The 18,703-nt window shown below is 45.7% G+C and overlaps 1 protein-coding gene across 2 annotated transcripts in view; it reads right to left on the minus strand.

The window, feature by feature from the left end:
* Positions 1–18,703, minus strand: part of LOC119972433 (NEDD4-like E3 ubiquitin-protein ligase WWP1) — a 291,224-nt gene that overhangs the window by 152,990 nt on the left and 119,531 nt on the right. The window contains exon 2 of one of the 2 annotated variants that reach the window (XM_038809115.1): positions 15,160–15,238. In XM_038809115.1, the coding sequence (XP_038665043.1) occupies positions 15,160–15,217 (58 nt within the window). In that variant the 5' untranslated portion in view covers positions 15,218–15,238. Of the gene's footprint in view, positions 1–15,159; positions 15,240–18,703 lie in introns of those variants that run through there. The other variant, XM_038809116.1, reaches the window with a different exon arrangement.

Here is an 18,703-nt window from a genome sequence, read left to right on the forward strand (position 1 = left end):
TAATTGAGTAATGATCAATTGGTTTTGTTGGTTGGTAACATTTTTGCCTGAGTTACAAAGAACTGGATTCAAGACCCACTCCACGGATTGTGCTAACAAATCAAGATTGACACTGCAGTGTCCTAGTGAGGATGTACTGCACTGTCAGAGGTGTCATCTTTTGGATGTAATATCAAACCAACCCGCCTACTCGGTTTAATGTAAAAAATCTCATGGCACTATTTTGAAAAGCACATTCCCTGGTTTCCTGGTCAATAGGTATCCTTCAATCAGCATTGCAAAGACAGGATTATCAGTTCATTATCACATTGCTTTTTGTATGAATTTGCTGTGTGCAAACTGGCTGCCATGTTTCTTACATTACAATAGGGACTACACTTCAAAAATACTTCATTACTTGTAAAGCACTTTGTGTCATCCAGCAGTCATCAAATGCGCTATCTAATCACAAGTCTTTTTTTAAAGAAGACTGATGAAAAAGTTTCTCTCAAATAGATGTGCCTTCCAGGTGGAGTTGAGATTGGAAATTAAAATTTCACAGGGCCTCCTGATAAGTTAAATGGGTGAATGATTTATCATTGGCTGGTTTTTTCAGACTATTGCAGTGAATCTACAATATCAACAGGATGCCAGGACAACCCAAGCCACTTGAAAACCCGTAATGAGGACAAAAGAGACCCAAGTCCTGTGGAGGTATTCTGATTGATATAGGAACTCTGTGGTGGAACTATAGAAAGTTGCTGAACTGGTTCTGAACTAGCCATAAATGTTGTCAAAGGCGATGATTAGGAATATTCTAAACAGATTACAGCATAGGAGGAGGCAATTTTGACTATTGCATGCATTTTGGCTCTTTGCAAAAGCAACTCAGCCATTTCCACTTCCCTGTGTTTGCCATTTAGTCCTGCAAATGTTCACTCTTCAGGGAAACATCCAATTTTCTTTTAAAAGCCAGAGTAGAATTCTGCCTCTTCCATACGTTACAATTGGGAAGGAGGTGGCGTTTGAAAGATTCTCTTTACTTAAAATAGACAAGATTTCAGGACCAGATGAGATGGGCAGCATGGTGGCACAATGGTTAGCACTGCTGCTGCACAACACCAGAGGCCTGGGTTCAATTTTGGCCTTGGGTAACTGCCGATGTGGAGTTTGCAGGTTCTCCCCGTGTCTGCGTGGGTTTCCTCTGGGTGCTCCAGTTTCTTCCCACAGTACAAAGATCTGCAGGTTAGGTGGGTTGACCAGGATCAATGCAGGGGCTTACAGGAATAGGGCAGGGGGGTGGGCCTAGGCAGGGTGCACTTTCAGACGGTCGGTACAGGCATGAAGAGCTGAATTGTCTCTTTCTGCACTGTATGGATTCTATACATGCATCCAAGGGTACTGAGGGAAATGAGAGTAGAAATTTCAGAGTCATTAATGATAAGCATCCAGTCTTCCTACAATACAGGGATTGGGCCAGAAAACTGGAGAATTGTGAGTATATACCCTTGTTCAAAAAGCGGTGCAAGAATAAAGCCTTTAACTACAGACCAGTCACAGTTTGACTTCAATGGTAGGGAGGCTTCTGGAAACTGAAGTAGAGGATAAAATCAATAGTCACTTGGGCAAGTTCAGAATAATTAGGGAAAGCCAGCATAGATCTATTCAGAGAAAATCTTATTTAACTGAAGAAGTGTTTAAAGAGGAGGTAACAGGGAAGTTTGAAAAGGACAACACTGTTGATGTCGTGTAGATGAATTTCAAAAGGCACCTTATACCATACAACAAAGCAGACTTGTGAGCAAAATTTTAATTCATGGAATAAAAGGGAAAGTACGCAATTAGATAAAGAATTAGTTGAGTGACATGAAAAGGAGTGTAGTGGTAAATGGTTGCTTTTCAGATTGGAGGAAGGTTCGTAGTAGAGTTTCCCAGGGGTCAGTGTTGCAATCCTTACTCTTCCTGGTATATATTAATGACCTACACTGTGATGTTCAGGGCATGATTTCTAAAATTTTGGATTATATGAAATTTGGAAATGGTGTGAACTATGATAAGGGTAGTCTTGAACTTCAAAATGACATAGTCTTCCCAATCTACCAACATGTCTAAGTGACAGATGAAGTTCAATGCATTGAAGTGTGAGGTGATTCATTTTGGCAGGGAGAAAAATGGAGAGACAGTATAAGATAAAGGAAGAAATTCTAAAGAAGGAACAGGAACAAAGGGACCTGGGTATATATGCACCTAAGTCATTGAAAAAGGCAGAGCATGTTGAGAGAGCAATTAATAAAGCACCTAGTTTATTCTGCTTTATTAATAGGGGCATTGAGTACAAGAGTAAGAGGTCACATTGAACTTGTATGAGACACTAGTTAGGCCTCATCTGGAGCACTGTGTCAGGATCTGGGCACCATACCTGAGGAAGGATGTGACGGCATTAGAGAGACTACAAAGGAGATTTGCAAGAATGATACCAGGGATAAAGAACTGGAGCCATGAAGATAAAATGGAGAGGTTGGGACTGTTTACCTTGGAAAACAGACTGAGAAGAGATTGATAGAGGTATTCAAGATCCTGAGGGGTATGGGCAGGGTAAGCAGTGAGAAAGTGTTCCTACTCAAGACAGCATCAAGAAATAGAGAACACAGTTTCAAAATAATTGGCAAAAGGAGTAAAAGTGACATGAGGAAAAATTTTACAATGAGACGGTGGTCAGAATTTATTATAAGCTTCCTGAACGACTTCCGGTGTGCAGCATGGAGTGAGTGAGCACACAGAGGCAGCTCCTGCCCAAGGTTACAGAAAAGAGCTCTTTTTTGGGCAGCATGGGTTGGAATTTCGATGAAAAGACGTAGGTGAATGTTCGTGGAGTACTTTCCCCCAGGAATAGTATGTTTCTTGGTTATCAGACCCTCAGAAACAGGCCAAGATTGGGCTGAAGCAGCAGCAGACAAAAGCCTCTACAAGCAGGCAGGCGGGGGAAGGGCCAGCTCAGATTTCTCAAGCTGACTTGAGGGCCTTTATGAAAGCTGAATTCTAGCAGCAGTCGACGCTGTCCCGACGAATCCCAGTGGGGGAAGGTGTCTAGAGGAGCATTCCCCATAATTTATGGTGCTCACCCGGAGTGGGGCAAAGGAAAAAGCTGCAGCAGCTCCCCAAGAAAAGCAGGGAAAGAAAGACAAAATGGCGGCTGGCGGAACACCCAAGGACTGGTGGAGGTGGGCGCAGGAGCAGCAAGCCTCTCTTCTGCACTGTTTTGCGGAGCTGAAGGCTGAGTTGCTGGACTCCCTGAATGCAACTACAAACAAGCTGCTTGGGACACAGGCGGCCCAGGTGGTGTCTATTCGGGAGTTGCAGCAGCAGGCCACTGAGCGGGAGGAGGAGGCCGTGGTCCTCGTGGGGAAAGTGGAGTTGCACGAGGCACTTCACAAAAAGTGGCAAGACCGCTTGGAGGAGCTGGACGTTCGCACGAGGCTAAAGAATTTGAGGATCCTGGGCCTGGCGGAGGGGTCGGATCTCCCGTCGTACGTGACCACGATGTTGAGCTCGTTGATGGGAGCGGGGTCCTTCCATTTGCCCCTGGAGCTTGAGGGAGCTCACAGAGTGCTGGCCAGGAGGCCTAAGGCAAATGAATCCCCGCGGGCGGTGCTGGTGCGGTTCCATCGATTTAGTGACCGGGAGTGTGTGCTGTGCTGGGCCAAGAAAGAGAGGAGCAGCAAGTGGGAGAATTTGGTGGTGCGAATCTACCAGGACTGGAGTGTGGAGGTGGCAAAGCGGCGGGCCGGGTTCAACCGGACGAAGGCGGTGCTTCATGCCAAGCAGGTCAGATTTGGAATGCTGCAGCCTGCGTGTCTGTGGGTGACATATAAGGACCGGCACCACTACTGCGAGTCCCCGGAGGAGGCGTGGGCCTTTGTACAGGTGGAGAAGCTGGACTCGAACTAGGGTCTGGGGACACACTATGGCCGTTGCTGTTCTTCAATTTTGACAGGTGTTATTTTTATGCTGGTTTTCTTTTTGCTCTGTTTCCGGGTGGGTTTGTCTGTTGGGTATGGGTGTGGGGTATGTGGGGAACGTTGGGGGTATGTGCTTTATATGTTCTCTTCTGTACGGGGCTGGGGGTTGGGGTGAAACTGGATTTTGAGGAGCTGTGTCGGAAGGGTGGGATGTGGCAGTGTGAAAGCGCGGGCTTTCCTCTGGATGTCCGCGCTGCGGGGCAGGGGGGCGGAGCTGGAGGTGAGGGCATGGCCTTCACTGGTTTTCTTTCCCCCGCTGAAGCGGTGCCAAGGAGGTGTGGCAAGAGGGGGATGACCCCATGCCGGGAGGAGATGGGTTTTGGCGGGAGCTGCCGGGTCAGCAGAAGTCAGCTGACTCACGGAAGTATCATGGAGGGTGCGTCGCGGCTAGTAGGGTTCCTAGCATTGGAGGAGGAGGGGGGTGGGGGGGGGGGGGGGGGGGGGGGGGGGGGGGGGGATACCGGGTTGCTGCTGGAATGGCCAGGAAGGAGCTGGTGTGGGCCAGGGGGGTAGAGGAGAGGCGTTATCGCCATGGGGAACGGGTCAGGCAGGGCGAGATGGCCTGGGGCAAGCAGTCGATAAGCTATGGCTAGCCGGCGGGGGAGAGGGGCAGGTTGCCCTCTGATCCGGCTGATTACCTGGAACGTGAGGGGGCTGAATGGGCTGGTTAAGAGAACTAGGGTATTTTCTCATCTGAAGGTGGACGTGGCTATGCTCCAGGAGACCCACATGAAGGTGGCGGACCAGGTTCGTCTGAGGAAGGGGTGGGTGGGGCAGGTTTTTCACCCAGGATTGGACGCGAAGAACCGGGGGGTGGCGATTCTGGTGGGGAAGAGGGTGGCGTTCGAGGCGGCTGAGGTGGTGTCGGACAAGGAGGGCAGATATATTATGGTGAAGGGTAGGCTGCAGGGAGAGAAGGTGGTGCTGGTTAATGTATATGCCCCGAATTGGGATGATGCCGGCTTCATGAGGCGCTTGTTGGCCACATTCCGGACCTGGAGGCGGGGGGCCTGATCATGGGGGGAGACTTTAACACAGTGCTGGATCCTCCACTGGACCGGTCCAGTTCAAGGACGGGTAGGAGACCGGCGGCGGCCAAAGTGCTGAGGGGGTTTATGAACCAGATGGGAGGGGTGGATCCCTGGAGGTTTGGGAGGCCGAGAGCGCGGGAGTATTCCTTTTTCTCCCATGTCCATAGGGTCTATTCCCGAATAGATTTTTTCGTCCTGAGCAGGGGATTGATCCCGAAGGTGCAGGATGCAGAGTATTCGGCCATAGCGATTTCAGACCATGCTCCGCACTGGGTTGATCTGGAGATGGGGGAGGCGCGGGACCAGCGCCCGCTCTGGTGCCTGGATGTGGGGATGCTGGTTGATGAGGAGGTGTGTAGGAGGGTCCGGGGAAGTATTGAGGGGTATCTTGATACCAACGACATGGGGGAGGTCCGGGTGGGGATGGTTTGGGAGGCTCTGAAAGCAATGATCCGGGGGGAGCTGATCTCCATCCGGGCCCATAGGGAAAGGCGGGAGAGGAAGGAGAGGGAGAGACTGGTGGGGGAGCTCCTGGATGTGGACAGGAGATACGCGGAGGAACCGGAGGAGGGGTTGCTGGGGGAACGGCGTAGTTTGCTGGCCAAATTTGACTTGTTGACCACCAGAAAGGCGGAGACACAGTGGAGGAGGTCGCAGGGCGCGGTATATGAGTATGGGGAGAAGGCGAGCAGGATGTTGGCGCATCAGCTCCGAGGCGAGATGCGGCTAGGGAAATTGGTGGAGTGACAGATAGGGGTGGGAATGTAGTGCAGAAGGAGACAGAAGTAAATGGGGTCTTTAGGGACTTCCACGAGGAACTGTACCGGTCAGAACCTCCGATGGGGAGAGGGGGGATGGAGAGCTTCATGAACAGGCTATGTTTCCCAAGGGTTCAAGAGGAGTTGGTAGAGGGGCTGGGGGCGCCGATAGAGTTGGAAGAGCTAGTCAGGGGGATTGGACAAATGCAGTCAGGTAAGGCGCCGGGGCCGGACGGGTTCCCGGTGGAATTTTATAAAAAGTATGCGGATCTGGTGGGCCCCCTGTTGGTGCGAGCCTTCAATGAGGCATGGGAGGGGGGGGCTTTTCCCCCGACGATGTCGCGGGCACTGATCTCTCTGATCCTGAAGTGGGATAAGGACCCCTTGCAGTGTGGATCATACAGGCCTATCTCGCTCCTCAATGTTGACGCTAAGTTGCTGGCGAAGATCCTGGCCACCAGGATAGAGGACTGTGTGCCAGGGGTGATACACGAAGATCAGACAGGATTTGTCAAGGGACGGCAGCTCAACACGAATGTGCGGAGACTGCTAAATGTTATTATAATGCCGGCAGTGGAGGGGAGGTGGAGATAGTGGTGGCGCTGGATGCGGAGAAAGCATTTGATAGAGTTGAGTGGGGGTACCTGTGGGAGGTGCTGGAGCGGTTCGGATTCGGGGAGGGATTCATCAAATGGGTGAGGCTGCTCTGCGCAGCTCCGATGGCAAGTGTAGTTACCAATGGAAGGAGATCGGAGTACTTTAGGCTCTACCGTGGGAGCAGGCAGGGGTGCCCCCTGTCCCCCTTGCTCTTTGCATTGGCGATTGAACCTTTGGCTATGGCGTTGAGGGAGTCAGGGAGATGGAGGGGTCTGGTGCGGGGTGGGGAGGAACATTGTGTATCGCTGTATGCGGACGACCTGCTGTTGTATGCGGCGGATCCAGAAGGGGGAATGCCGGGGGTGATGGAGCTGTTAGCGGAATTTGGGGGCTTCTCGGGCTATAAGTTAAATTTAGGCAAGAGTGAGGTATTTGTAGTACACCCGGGTGATCAGGAGGAGGGAATTGGGAGACTCCCATTTAAGAGGGCAGTGAAGAGTTTCAGATACCTGGGGGTGCAGGTGGCCAGGAGTTGGAGGACTCTCCATAAGCTTAATTTTACCAGGCTGGTGGAGCTGATGGAGCAGGAATTTAAAAGGTGGGACATGGTGCCACTATCGTTGGCGGGTGGAGTGCAGTCCGTCAAAATGACGGTTCTCCCAAGGTTCTTGTTCCTTTTTCAGTGTTTTCCCATCTTTATCCCTAGGGCCTTTTTTAGAAGGGTGACTAGCAGCATCATGAGCTTTGTTTGGGCGCATGGGACCCTGAGGGTGAAGAGGGTCTTCTTGGAGCGGGGTAGAGATGGGGGGGCTGGCGTTACCCAATCTCTCGGGGTATTATTGGGCGGCCAATGTGTCGATGGTGCGCAAGTGGGTAATGGAGGGAGAGGCGGCAGCATGGAAACGGATGGAGAGGGCGTCCTGTGGAGATACAAGCCTGGGGGCCCTGGTAACGGCGCCGTTGCCGCTCCCTCCTACGAGGTATACCACGAGTCCGGTGGTGGCGGCTACCCTCAAGATTTGGGGGCAGTGGAGGCGACATAGGGGAGAAGTGGGGGGCTCGATGGAGGCTCTGTTAAGGGGGAACCATAGGTTCGTCCCGGGGAACATTGATGGGGGATTTCAGGGTTGGCATAGAGCGGGCATCAGACAGCTGAGGGACCTGTTTATTGATGGGAGGTTTGCGAACCTGGGGGAGTTGGAGGAGAAATTTGGGCTCCCCCCGGGGAACATGTTCAGGTATCTGCAGGTAAAGGTATTTGCTAGGCGGCAGGTGGAGGGATTCCCTTCGCTTCCCGCGAGGGGGGTGAGCGTCAGGATGCTTTCGGGGGTCTGGGTCGGAGAGGGGAAGATATCTGATATCTACAAGGTTATGCAGGAGGCGGAGGAGGCGTCAGTAGAGGAGCTGAAAGCTAAGTGGGAGGGGGAACTGGGGGAACAGATCGAAGACGGGACATGGGCTGATGCTCTGGAGAGGGTTAATTCTTCCTCCTCGTGTGCGCGGCTTAGCCTCATCCAATTCAAGGTGCTGCACCGGGCCCACATGACTGGGACGAGGATGAGTAGGTTCTTTGGGGGTGAAGACAGGTGTGTCAGGTGCTCGGGGAGTCCAGCGAACCATGCCCATATGTTCTGGGCATGCCCGGCACTGGAGGAGTTCAGAAAGGGGGTGGCGAGGACGGTGTCGAGGGTGGTGGGATCCAGGGTCAAGCCAGGATGGGGACTCGCGATTTTTGGGGTTGGGGTGGAGCTGGGAGTGCAGGAGGCGAAAGAGGCCGGTGTGCTGGCCTTTGCGTCCCTAGTAGCCTGGCGAAGGATCTTGCTACAATGGAAGGATGCGAGGCCCCCAAGCATGGAGACCTGGATCAATGACATGGCGGGTTTCATTAAGCTAGAGAAGGTCAAATTTGCCCTGAGAGGGTCGGTACAAGGGTTCTTTAGGCGGTGGCAACCTTTTCTCGACTTTCTGGCTCAACGATAGGGTACAGGGACAGTAGCAGCAGCAACCCGGGGGGGGGGGGGGGGGGGGGGGGACAATGACTATGTTTGTTTGTTTATTTATTTAATTTTAATTTATTTTTAAGTTCTTTTGTTGTTCATTGGGGTTGGGGGGGTGGGGGGATGTGATACATGCGTCGATACGGTCTGGGGGTGTTACAGTTATTATGGGTTATTTTGTTGCATTTCATTGTTTGTCGTTATGTTTAATATTTTCTGTAAAAAATTCCAATAAAAATTATATTTAAAAAAAAGCTTCCTGAAGGGGTGGTGGAGTCGGGTTCGACTGAGGTACTCAAAAGGAAATGTGCAAGGTTATGAGGTAAGGCAGGGGAGTGGAACTAGGTTAAATATTCTTCCAGAGAGCAAGTTCAGACTCGATGGGTCGAATGGCTCCTTCCGCACTGTAAAAATTCAGCGATTCTATGATACAGGATGCACATTCCAGATCCTAAGCGTTCATTGTACAAAAATGTATTACCGCATGTTGCCTTTGGTTCTTATTTCAACAATATTAAATCATTCTTTGTGGTGCTCAACCCATCTGGAAATCTCAGAAGAGAATCCCTACAGAATTCTCATCTATGAAACGGGAACATTTTTTCCCTTATCTGCTAGGTCCAGTCACCTCGATTTTGAATACCTCTTTGAAATCTCCTCACAATCTTCTATTTTCCGTGGAGAATGGCTACGGCTTCTCCAATCCATCCAATTCACTGAAGTTCCTCATCCGTAGAACTATTCATCTATTCTACACCCTCACTCACCCTCTCGTCACATCCTTTCTGAGTTGTGGTGCTCTGAATTGGACACAATACACCCAGCTGAGGCTGGTGTAATGTTTTATGAAGATTAACCACAATTTCCTTGGTTTTGAACTCTATTCCTCTAATTATAAAGCCTAGGATCCTGTATGTCCACTTTCTCAACCTATCATGTCACCTTTAACAATTTGTGCATATATATCTCCGATCCCCTCTGCTCCTGCATCCACTTGAGAATTGCATCCTTTATTTTGCCTCTCCAGGTTCTTCTGCCCAAACATTTCACACTTCCCTGCGTTAAATTTTATTTGCCATGTCCTTACCCTTCCAACCAGTCTGTCCTCTTGAAGTCTCATCACTATCCTCCTCACAGTTCACAATATTTCCAAATTTTGTATTATCTACAAATTTTGAAATTGTGTCCTACACACCTCTGTCCAGATCATTGATTTAGAAAGACAAGCAGTAATCTTAAACACCGAACCTTGTGGAATTGTATGGTATATACCCTACCCCACTTCAATAACAACCGTTCACAACTATTCCTTCCTTGTTCTTGTCAATCACTGAGCTTTGCATCTTAATAATGTTTATTATTGTCACAAGTAGGTTTACATTAACACTGCAACAAAGTTACCGTTAAAGTACTATTCTGCCACTGTCCCTTTTATTCCATGGATTTTAACTTTGCTGACAAGCATATTATGTGACAATTTATTACACATGTTTTGGAATTTAATGCACACCACATCACATTACCATCATTAATCCTGACTGTTACCTAATCAACCCTAACAGTTGCCTCATCAAAATAACTCAATAAATTTACTTAACCACAATTTGCCTTCAACAAATACTTGCTGGCTTTCCTCAATTAATTGTGTCCCACATTATCATTTCTAAAAGCTTTCAACACCACTGAGGTTAAACTGACTGGCTAGCAATTGCTAAGATTACCTTTTCATCCTATTTTGAACAAGGGTGTAAACATTTGCAATTCTCCAGTCCTCTGGCATCATCCCGCAATCCGACAATTGGAAAATTTTGGTCAATACTTCCGTAATTTCCACCCTTACTTCCCTCAATATCCTTGGATGCGTCTGATCAGATCCTGGTGACTTACCAACATAAGAACTGCCAGCCTTTCCAACGCTGTTCTTTATAATTTTTTTAGCTCTCCATTGTCTCAACTACCTCCCTCTTTCACTGACTTTCGCATCACCTTCTTCCTTGATAAAGATAGATACAACGTACTCATTTAGTACCTCAGCTATGGCCACTGCCTCCATGCAGTAAATCCCTTTTTGGTCCCTCATGAGTCCCATTGCTCTTTTCACCATCCTTTTGCAATTTAAACGCCTATAGAAGACTTCTGGATTCACTTTTATGTTACTTGACAGTCTCCTTGCATACTCTCTCTTTGCTTCTCATTTCTTTTATTGCTACCCTCACAACTTTCTAGTTTCAGCATCTTTCTCACATGTATCGTCAACCTGCCATCTATCATACCCAAACTTCTTCTGCTTCCTCGTACTGTCTACCTCTATCACATCATCCAGGGAATGCTGACTTTTTTTTTCCTACCTCTTCCGCACCCCCCCCCCCCCCCTCTCTTGTGGGAATGTAACTCACAACACTCCAAACCATCCCGTTGGAGGCATCCCACTGTTCCATTACAATTTTGCCTGCCAACCAGACCAATTTACCTATGAAAGAATTTTTCTTACCCTGCTGATATTGGCCCTCTCCCAATTAACTAATTTTACTCCAAATTGCTTTTTTTTCTTTTCTATGGCTAAACTAAATCTTATGAAACTATGGACACTACTGAAATATCTCCCTACTGCCATTTGATCCACATGGCCTCACTGCATTCTCCAGAATCAGATAAAACAATGTCTTCTTCCTTTTTGGGCAGGAGCAGACTGATCCAGAAAAAATTCCAAAACACACTTCAGAAACTCATCCCCCACTCTGCCTTTTACACTATTACTACCTCAGACAATATTTGGATAATTTGAGTCTCCCATTATAACTAGATATTTTGTGCATCGCTGTAATTTTCTTAAAAATTAATTCCTACTGGCGGCCAACTGACTACACCCACAAATGTAATGGTAGTTCTGCAGTATCTTAGTGCTAACCAACAGATTCTATCCTCAACCCTTTGAGGGCATCCTCTCTCATTAGCACTGTAATATTCTCTCTGATCAATACTGCCACATTGCTTTTTTTCCTTTCCCATCTTTCCAGTAGACCTTGTATCCAGGAATATTAAGCACCCAGCCCACTCTATTTTGATGCAGGTCTCCATTACTGCATGACATCATGTTCCCATTTAGCCACCTTCGCCTGCTGCTCGCCAACCATATTTATCACAGACAATGTGTTCAATATATGCACGGCCAACATAATTTTAGAGCTTACAGTGTGTCCTTTTACTCTGATCTCATCTGAGAATTTATTGTTTCTTACTCCAGTGTTACTGGACTCTCCCAATTTTTTGGCACCTTGTTTTTCCTCTCTTATAAGAACATAAGAACTAGGAGCAGGCCATCTGGCCCCTCGAGCCTACTCCGCCATTCAATGAGATCACAGCTGATCTTTTGTGGACTCAGCTCCACTTTCCAGCCCAAACACCATAACCCTTAATCCCTTTATTCTTCAAAAAACTATCTATCTTTATCTTAAAAACATTTAATGAAGGAGCCTCTACTGCTTCACTGGGCAAGGAATTCCATAGATTCACAACCCTTTGAGTGAAGAAGTTCCTCCTAAACTCAGTCCTAAATCTACTTCCCCTTATTTTGAGGCTATGTCCCCTAGTTCTGCTTTCACCCGCCAGTGGAAACAACCTGCCCGCATCTATCCTATCTATTCCCTTCATAATTTGATATGTTTCTATAAGATCCCACCTCATCCTTCTGAATTCCAACTAGTACAGTCCCAGTCTACTCAACCTCTCCTTGTAATCCAACCCTTCAGCTCTGGGATTAACTTCGTGAATCTCCTCTGCACACCCTCCAGTGCCAGTACGTCCTTTCTCAAGTAAGGAGACCAAAACTGAACACAATACTCCAGGTGTGGCCTCACTAACACCTTATACAATTGCAGCATAATCTCCCTAGTCTTAAACTCCATCCCTCTAACAATAAAGGACAAAATTCCATTTGCCTTCTTAATCACCTGTTGCACCTGTAAACCAACTTTTTGCGACTCATGCACTTGCACACCCAGGTCTCTCTGCACAGCGGCATGTTTTAATATTTTGCCATTTAAATAATAATCCCGTTTGATGTTATTCCTACCAAAATGGATAACTTCACATTTGTCAACATTGTATTCCATCTGCCAGACCCTAGCCCATTCACTTAACCTATCCAAATCCCTCTGCAGACTTCCAGTATCCTCTGCACTTTTTGCTTTACCACTCATCTTAGTGTCGTCTGCAAACTTGGACACATTGCCCTTGGTCCCCAACTCCAAATCATCGATGTAAATTGTGAACAATTGTGGGCCCAACACTGATCCCTGAGGGACACCACTAGCTACTGATTGCCAACCAGAGAAACACCCATTAATCCCCACTCTTTGCTTTCTATTAATTAACCAATCCTCTATCCATGCTACTACTTTACCCTTAATGCTATGCATCTTTATCTTATGCAGCAACCTTTTGTGTGGCACCTTGTCAAAGGCTTTCTGGAAATCCAGATATACCACATCCATTGGCTCCCCGTTATCTACCGCACTGGTAATGTCCTCAAAAAATTCCACTAAATTAGTTAGGCACGACCTGCCCTTTGTGAACCCATGCTGCGTCTGCCCAATGGGACAATTTCTATCCAGATGCCTTGCTATTTCTTCCTTGATGATAGATTCCAGCATCTTCCCTACTACCGAAGTTAAGCTCACTGGCCTATAATTACCCGCTCTCTGCCTACTTCCTTTTTTAAACAGTGGTGTCACGCTTGCTAATTTCCAATCCGCCGGGACCACCCCAAAGTCTAGTGAATTTTGGTAAATTATGACTAGTGCAATTGCAATTTCCCTAGCCATCTCTTTTAGCACTCTAGGATGCATTCCATCAGGGCCAGGAGACTTGTCTACCTTTAGCCCCATTAGCTTGCCCATCACTACCTTTTTAGTGATAACAATCCTCTCAAGGTCCTCACCTGTCATAGCCTCAATTCTATCAGTCACTGGTATGTTATTTGTATCTTCCACTGTGAAGACCGACCCAAAAAACCTGTTCAGTTCCTCAGCCATTTCCTCATCTCCCATTATGAAAACTCCCTTTTCATCCTCTAAAGGACCAATATTTACCTTAGCCACTCTTTTTTGTTTTATATATTTGTAGAAACTTTTACTATCTGTTTTTATATTCTGACCAAGTTTACTCTCATAATCTATCTTACTCTTCTTTGGAGCTTTTTTAGTAGCTTTCTGTTGCCCCCTAAAGATTTCCCAGTCTTCTAATCTCCCAGCAATCTTTGCCACTTTATATGCTTTTTCCTTCAATTTGATACTCTCCCTTATTTCCTTAGATATCCACGGTCGATTTTCCCTCTTTCTACCGTCCTTCCTTTTTGTTGGTATAAACCTTTGCTGAGCACTGTAAAAAATCGCTTGGAAGATTCTCCACTGTTCCTCAACTGTTCCACCATAAAGCCTTTGCTCCCAGTCTACCTTAGCTAGTTCTTCTCTCATCCCATTGTAATCGCCTTTGTTTAAGCACAAAACACGAGTATTTAATTTTACCTTCTCATCCTCCATCTGTATTTTAAATTCCACCATATTGTGATCGCTCGTTCTGAGAGAATCCCTAACTATGAGATCATGAATCAATCCTGTCTCATTACACAGGACAAGACCTAGGACCGCTTGTTCCCTCGTAGGTTCCCATCCCCATGATGACACCATACTCATGTCACTCTTCATTACAAATACATAATATCCTATGAAGTACTGTGTACAGTATTGGTCATCTTATTTAAGGGCAGATGTAAATGCGTTGGAAACAGTTCAGAGGAGGTTTACTAGGCTCATAGCTGGAATGGGTGGTTGTCTTATGAAAAAATGTTGGACAGGTTGTCTTATATCTGCTAGAGTTTGGAAGAGTGAGAGGCAACTTGGTTGAAATATATAAAATCCTGAGGGGTTGTGACAGGTGGATGTGGAGAGGATGTTTCCCCTTGTGGGAGAATCTAGAACTGGGTGTCACTGTTTAAAAATAGGGTCACCCATTTAAAATGGAGATGAGGTGACTTTTGTTTACTCAGCAGGTTGTGAATCTTGTAGAATCTTGGGGGAGGCAGTGGTCTTGTGATATTGTTACTGGACTAATAAACCAGAGTCCCAGAGTAATGCTCTGAAGATCCAGGTTCAAGTCCCATTACTGCAAATGGTGAAACTTGAATTCAATAACAAAAATCTGCAATTAACAGTCTATTGATGACCATGAAACTACTACTGTCGATTGTTGTAGAAACCCATCTGGTTCACTGATGTCCTTTAGGGAAGGAAATCTGCCAACCTTACCTGGTCTGGCTTACATATGACTCCAGACCCACAGCAATGTGTTTGACTCTTAATTGCCCCCTCAAGGGCAATTAGGGATAGGCAATAAATGCTGGCACAGTCTGCAACGTCCACGTCCCATAAACAAATTTTTAAAACTCTCTTCCTGAAAAGGTGGTGGAAGCTGAGTCTTAGAATATTTTTACGGCAGTAGATGGATTCTTGGTAAGCAAGGAGGTGATAGGTTATAAAGAGTAGGCAGAGTGAAGATTTGAGGTTATTATTAGATCAGTCATGATCGTATTAAATGGTGGAACAAGCTCACGGGGCTGAATGGCCTACGCTTATTCCTTGTTCGTATGTTTGGAAATGTCACATTTGTACTTTAGATTCAAGATCATCTGTGAGCACATGATCTGAGATGATTTATCTCTTCATACAAAATTGCTGTGCAATTTCAAGCAAAGTTATCATGGAATTTAAAAAATACATACCAGTTACATGCAACTGTGATCTTCCATTTTGACTGTTACTTGAACAAGCTGTGGCCATGTCATAGGCTGCAATATTAGCCTACAAAGAAGGAAAATTCAACATTTCAAGATTAGTCAAATAACCACACATTTATCAAAATCATTATATCTACCAAGTCAATTGTTGTATTTCTCAGGGCATTTTTCTATCTTGTCAATGAAGTACTTTTGAAACACTGTCACTGTTTCCATGCATTTACTGCTCTTGTCTTTCCAGGTTATAGAGGTCACGGGTTTGAAGGAGGTTTGGCAGAGGGAGAGAATGCGTACGGTGATGGATGAGGTGCCAATCAACCAGTCTGCTTCATCTTGGATGGTGTCAAGAGTATCTTGAGTGTTGATGGATCTGTACTAATTTTTAAAAATATAAATTTAGTGTACCCAATTAACTTTTTCCAATTAAGGGGCAATTTAGCGTGGCCAATCTACCTACCATGCCCATCTTTGGGTTGTAGGGGCGAAACACATGCAAACACGGGGAAAATGTGCAAACTCCACACGTTCAGTGACCCAGAGCTGGGATCGAAACTGGGACCTCGGCACGTGATGGAGCTGCATGCAAGTGGAGAGTATACCATCACACTCCTGACTTGTGCATTGTAGATGGTGGACAGGCTTTGGGGAGTCAGGAGGTGAGTTATTCACTGCAGATTTCCAACCTCTGGCATGCGCTTGTGATCACAGTACTTACATAGCTGGTCCAGTTAAATTTCTGGTCATGCTAACGCCCAAGATGTTGATGGTTGTGTATGCAGCGATAATCATGCTATTGAATGTCAATAGGAGAGTCTTAGATTTTCTCTTCATGGAGAATTTGCATATTGCAATCTTCCAAAATACCACTTGTAATAATGACCAGAAAATCTGTCATAATGATTTGAATGAGCTCTATATAATATATATATATGGACCAGAGCATAGGAAATAATCAGATAATCTGTTTTAGAAATGCAACCTTTAATTTAAAACTGTAATATTATGTTCATAAAGCTTTAACATCCTCACTCACCTCCCAGCCCACAAAGAGTATTGCTTATGAAGTTAAGCAGAGGTCAAATCTCACCCCAGCCCAGAGTACAAAAATCTAGGCTGGCACTCAATGCTGCGGATGCATTGCACTATCAAATGTGCTTTATGCTGGATGAGACATTAAATAGAGGCCCTCCTCTAATCTCTGATATGGATAAAGATAGGGTGCTGTTTCAATGAGGTGCTATACGCTGGTCAATATTTATCCCTCAATCAAAAGCATGAAAACGGATCAACTGGTCATTATCACATTGCTATGTGCAAATTGGCAATTGCATTTCCTACATTACAACAGTGACTGCATTTTAGAAGTACTTCATTGGCTGTGAGGTGCTTTGGGACATCCTGGGGCCATGAAATTTGTTTTCACCGAACAATTTTCTTTCTTTCACTGCTTAATATATATTTATTATCAGGGCGATAAATACGCTTGTTTCCATAAGATCATGGTAATGAGGCTTATCCTTTTCAAAATATAGGTGCAAATTCAGGAATATAGACTTTCAAATATAATCCTTAACATAATAACAAGATCTAATCCTTAACATAATTAACAATAACAGACTGGGGAGAAAATTGCATTTAATACACATTTCTTCAATTTATAGCCCACAACACCAATTTACTTTTAGAATTTATTTGCAGCATATATTACAATGGTGGCGAGACGAACAAAAGATTTTTATAAGAAAAGGAGTAGTCCAGTTGGCCACTGAATCACAGAGTTCTTACGGTGCAGGAAGCCATCCGGCCCATCGAATATGCACTTGATCATTGAAAGAGTATTCTACCTAATCCTACTCCCCTGCCTTATCCCCGTAACCTTGCATTCTCTCTTTTCAGATATCAATCCAATTACCTTTTGAATACCTCGGTCAAACTTGTCTCCACTACTATTTCAGGAAGTTCATTCCAGACTCCAACCACTGGCTTTATAACATTTAAATGGCAACTATTGCTTACATATTTAAAGCAGGATTCTTTTTTTGGAAAAAATGGAAGTCACACTATTCCCCTGTATCTACCCATCAAATTAATCCTCCTAATATGTAATATGCAGCCTCACTAGTCATTATAAACTATTGCTACATATTGTGCAACTTTACAGAATGTCACATGACTGTAACTCAGTGTTCTTCAACCTTTTTTTCCGGGTTCCCATTTTTACCAATCGGCCAACCTTCAGGACCCAACCTGGCCGACCTTCTCAACCCATGTCCGCCAACCTGCACGACCCACCATTTCTCTTACCTTGTTTGTTGCTGACAAAAATGGAGGAAATGGTCTTGGGTCCCTTTGGCCCTAATGGTCCCTTTGTGCACCGATGATCGGGCACGCATGCACAGTGCAGCCAATTTTTTTTTATCTGTTCCTGGCCATTTTGAAGGCCGCTTGTAGTCGGTGTTATTAAAAGCCGGATGCTGCGGCTGTTGCCCGTGGATTTGCGCAATTGGGAGCGCCGCAACGGACGGCTCCGCAACCCTCCTGACACCTGCCCGTGTGTCACGCCCTCGGGTTTGACAATGCCTGCTGTAACTTACTTAACATGTTAATATAACAAATGCAAGCTCTGTGAAATTAATACAATGCAAGTCAGTCTCCGATACAATATGTCATTCCAGTTTATATACAAATCTACGTGCAAGTCCCAAAGCTACGGCAAGTCCAAAAACATTTACTCACAGTTGTCAATGTTATTTGCACTCAGGGTGGGCGCAACATTTCAAATCATTCTACTTGCTACAAAAAGGTGTTTATATATTTAAGGAAACTTCTTGTTAAGTTTCTACTTATAAAGGTACTGTTTGTTAACAGAGTAAATACAAAACAAGGGCACAGCTTTTCCATGTATCCTGTGGAAATCAATAGTCATTGTCTCAGCAGAATTCACATAAACAGCTATGAAAAGAACATTAAAAACGAAGACAAAAATCGCTTCTCCGCCTTTTGGCTAAGATGAGCGTGCAATCAGTTATAATGCCTGGATCGGGTATGTCTCTCTTGTGGGGACCATGAATTGGATTTAATTTGAATTGCTTTTTAGAGCAGGCAAGGAGCTGGATTAGGGGTTTGCCCCTGTCCACACTCTGAGCTCTGGCTTTGTAACTCTGATAAAGTAATAAAAAAATGCAGACAAAAACCACTGCAATACATTACTTATTGTTCAACTAAAAGAGCTCCTGCTCTACTGAAAGCACTTCTGCCCTCAACCACAAAATCCCCAAATAATCGAACCTATTTTTCACCATCATGTGACATAAATTAAGATGGTGGTAGCCTGAAGGACTAACTGCAAATTACTGGTGGATTTAAATAAAATTATTCTTGGAATATGAACACATCAAGGGGGCCACAGTTCCTATGCTGCCCTTATTGGCCTGAGAAGGTGATTGGCTTCCTTTCAAACCAGCTATATCCCTGTGGTAACTGTGCTCCTACTAGTGTTGCGCAATTTTGAGTTACTGATCCAGAATCA

Source organism: Scyliorhinus canicula, chromosome 10, assembly GCF_902713615.1.
Source record: "Scyliorhinus canicula chromosome 10, sScyCan1.1, whole genome shotgun sequence".
NCBI lineage: Eukaryota > Metazoa > Chordata > Chondrichthyes > Carcharhiniformes > Scyliorhinidae > Scyliorhinus > Scyliorhinus canicula.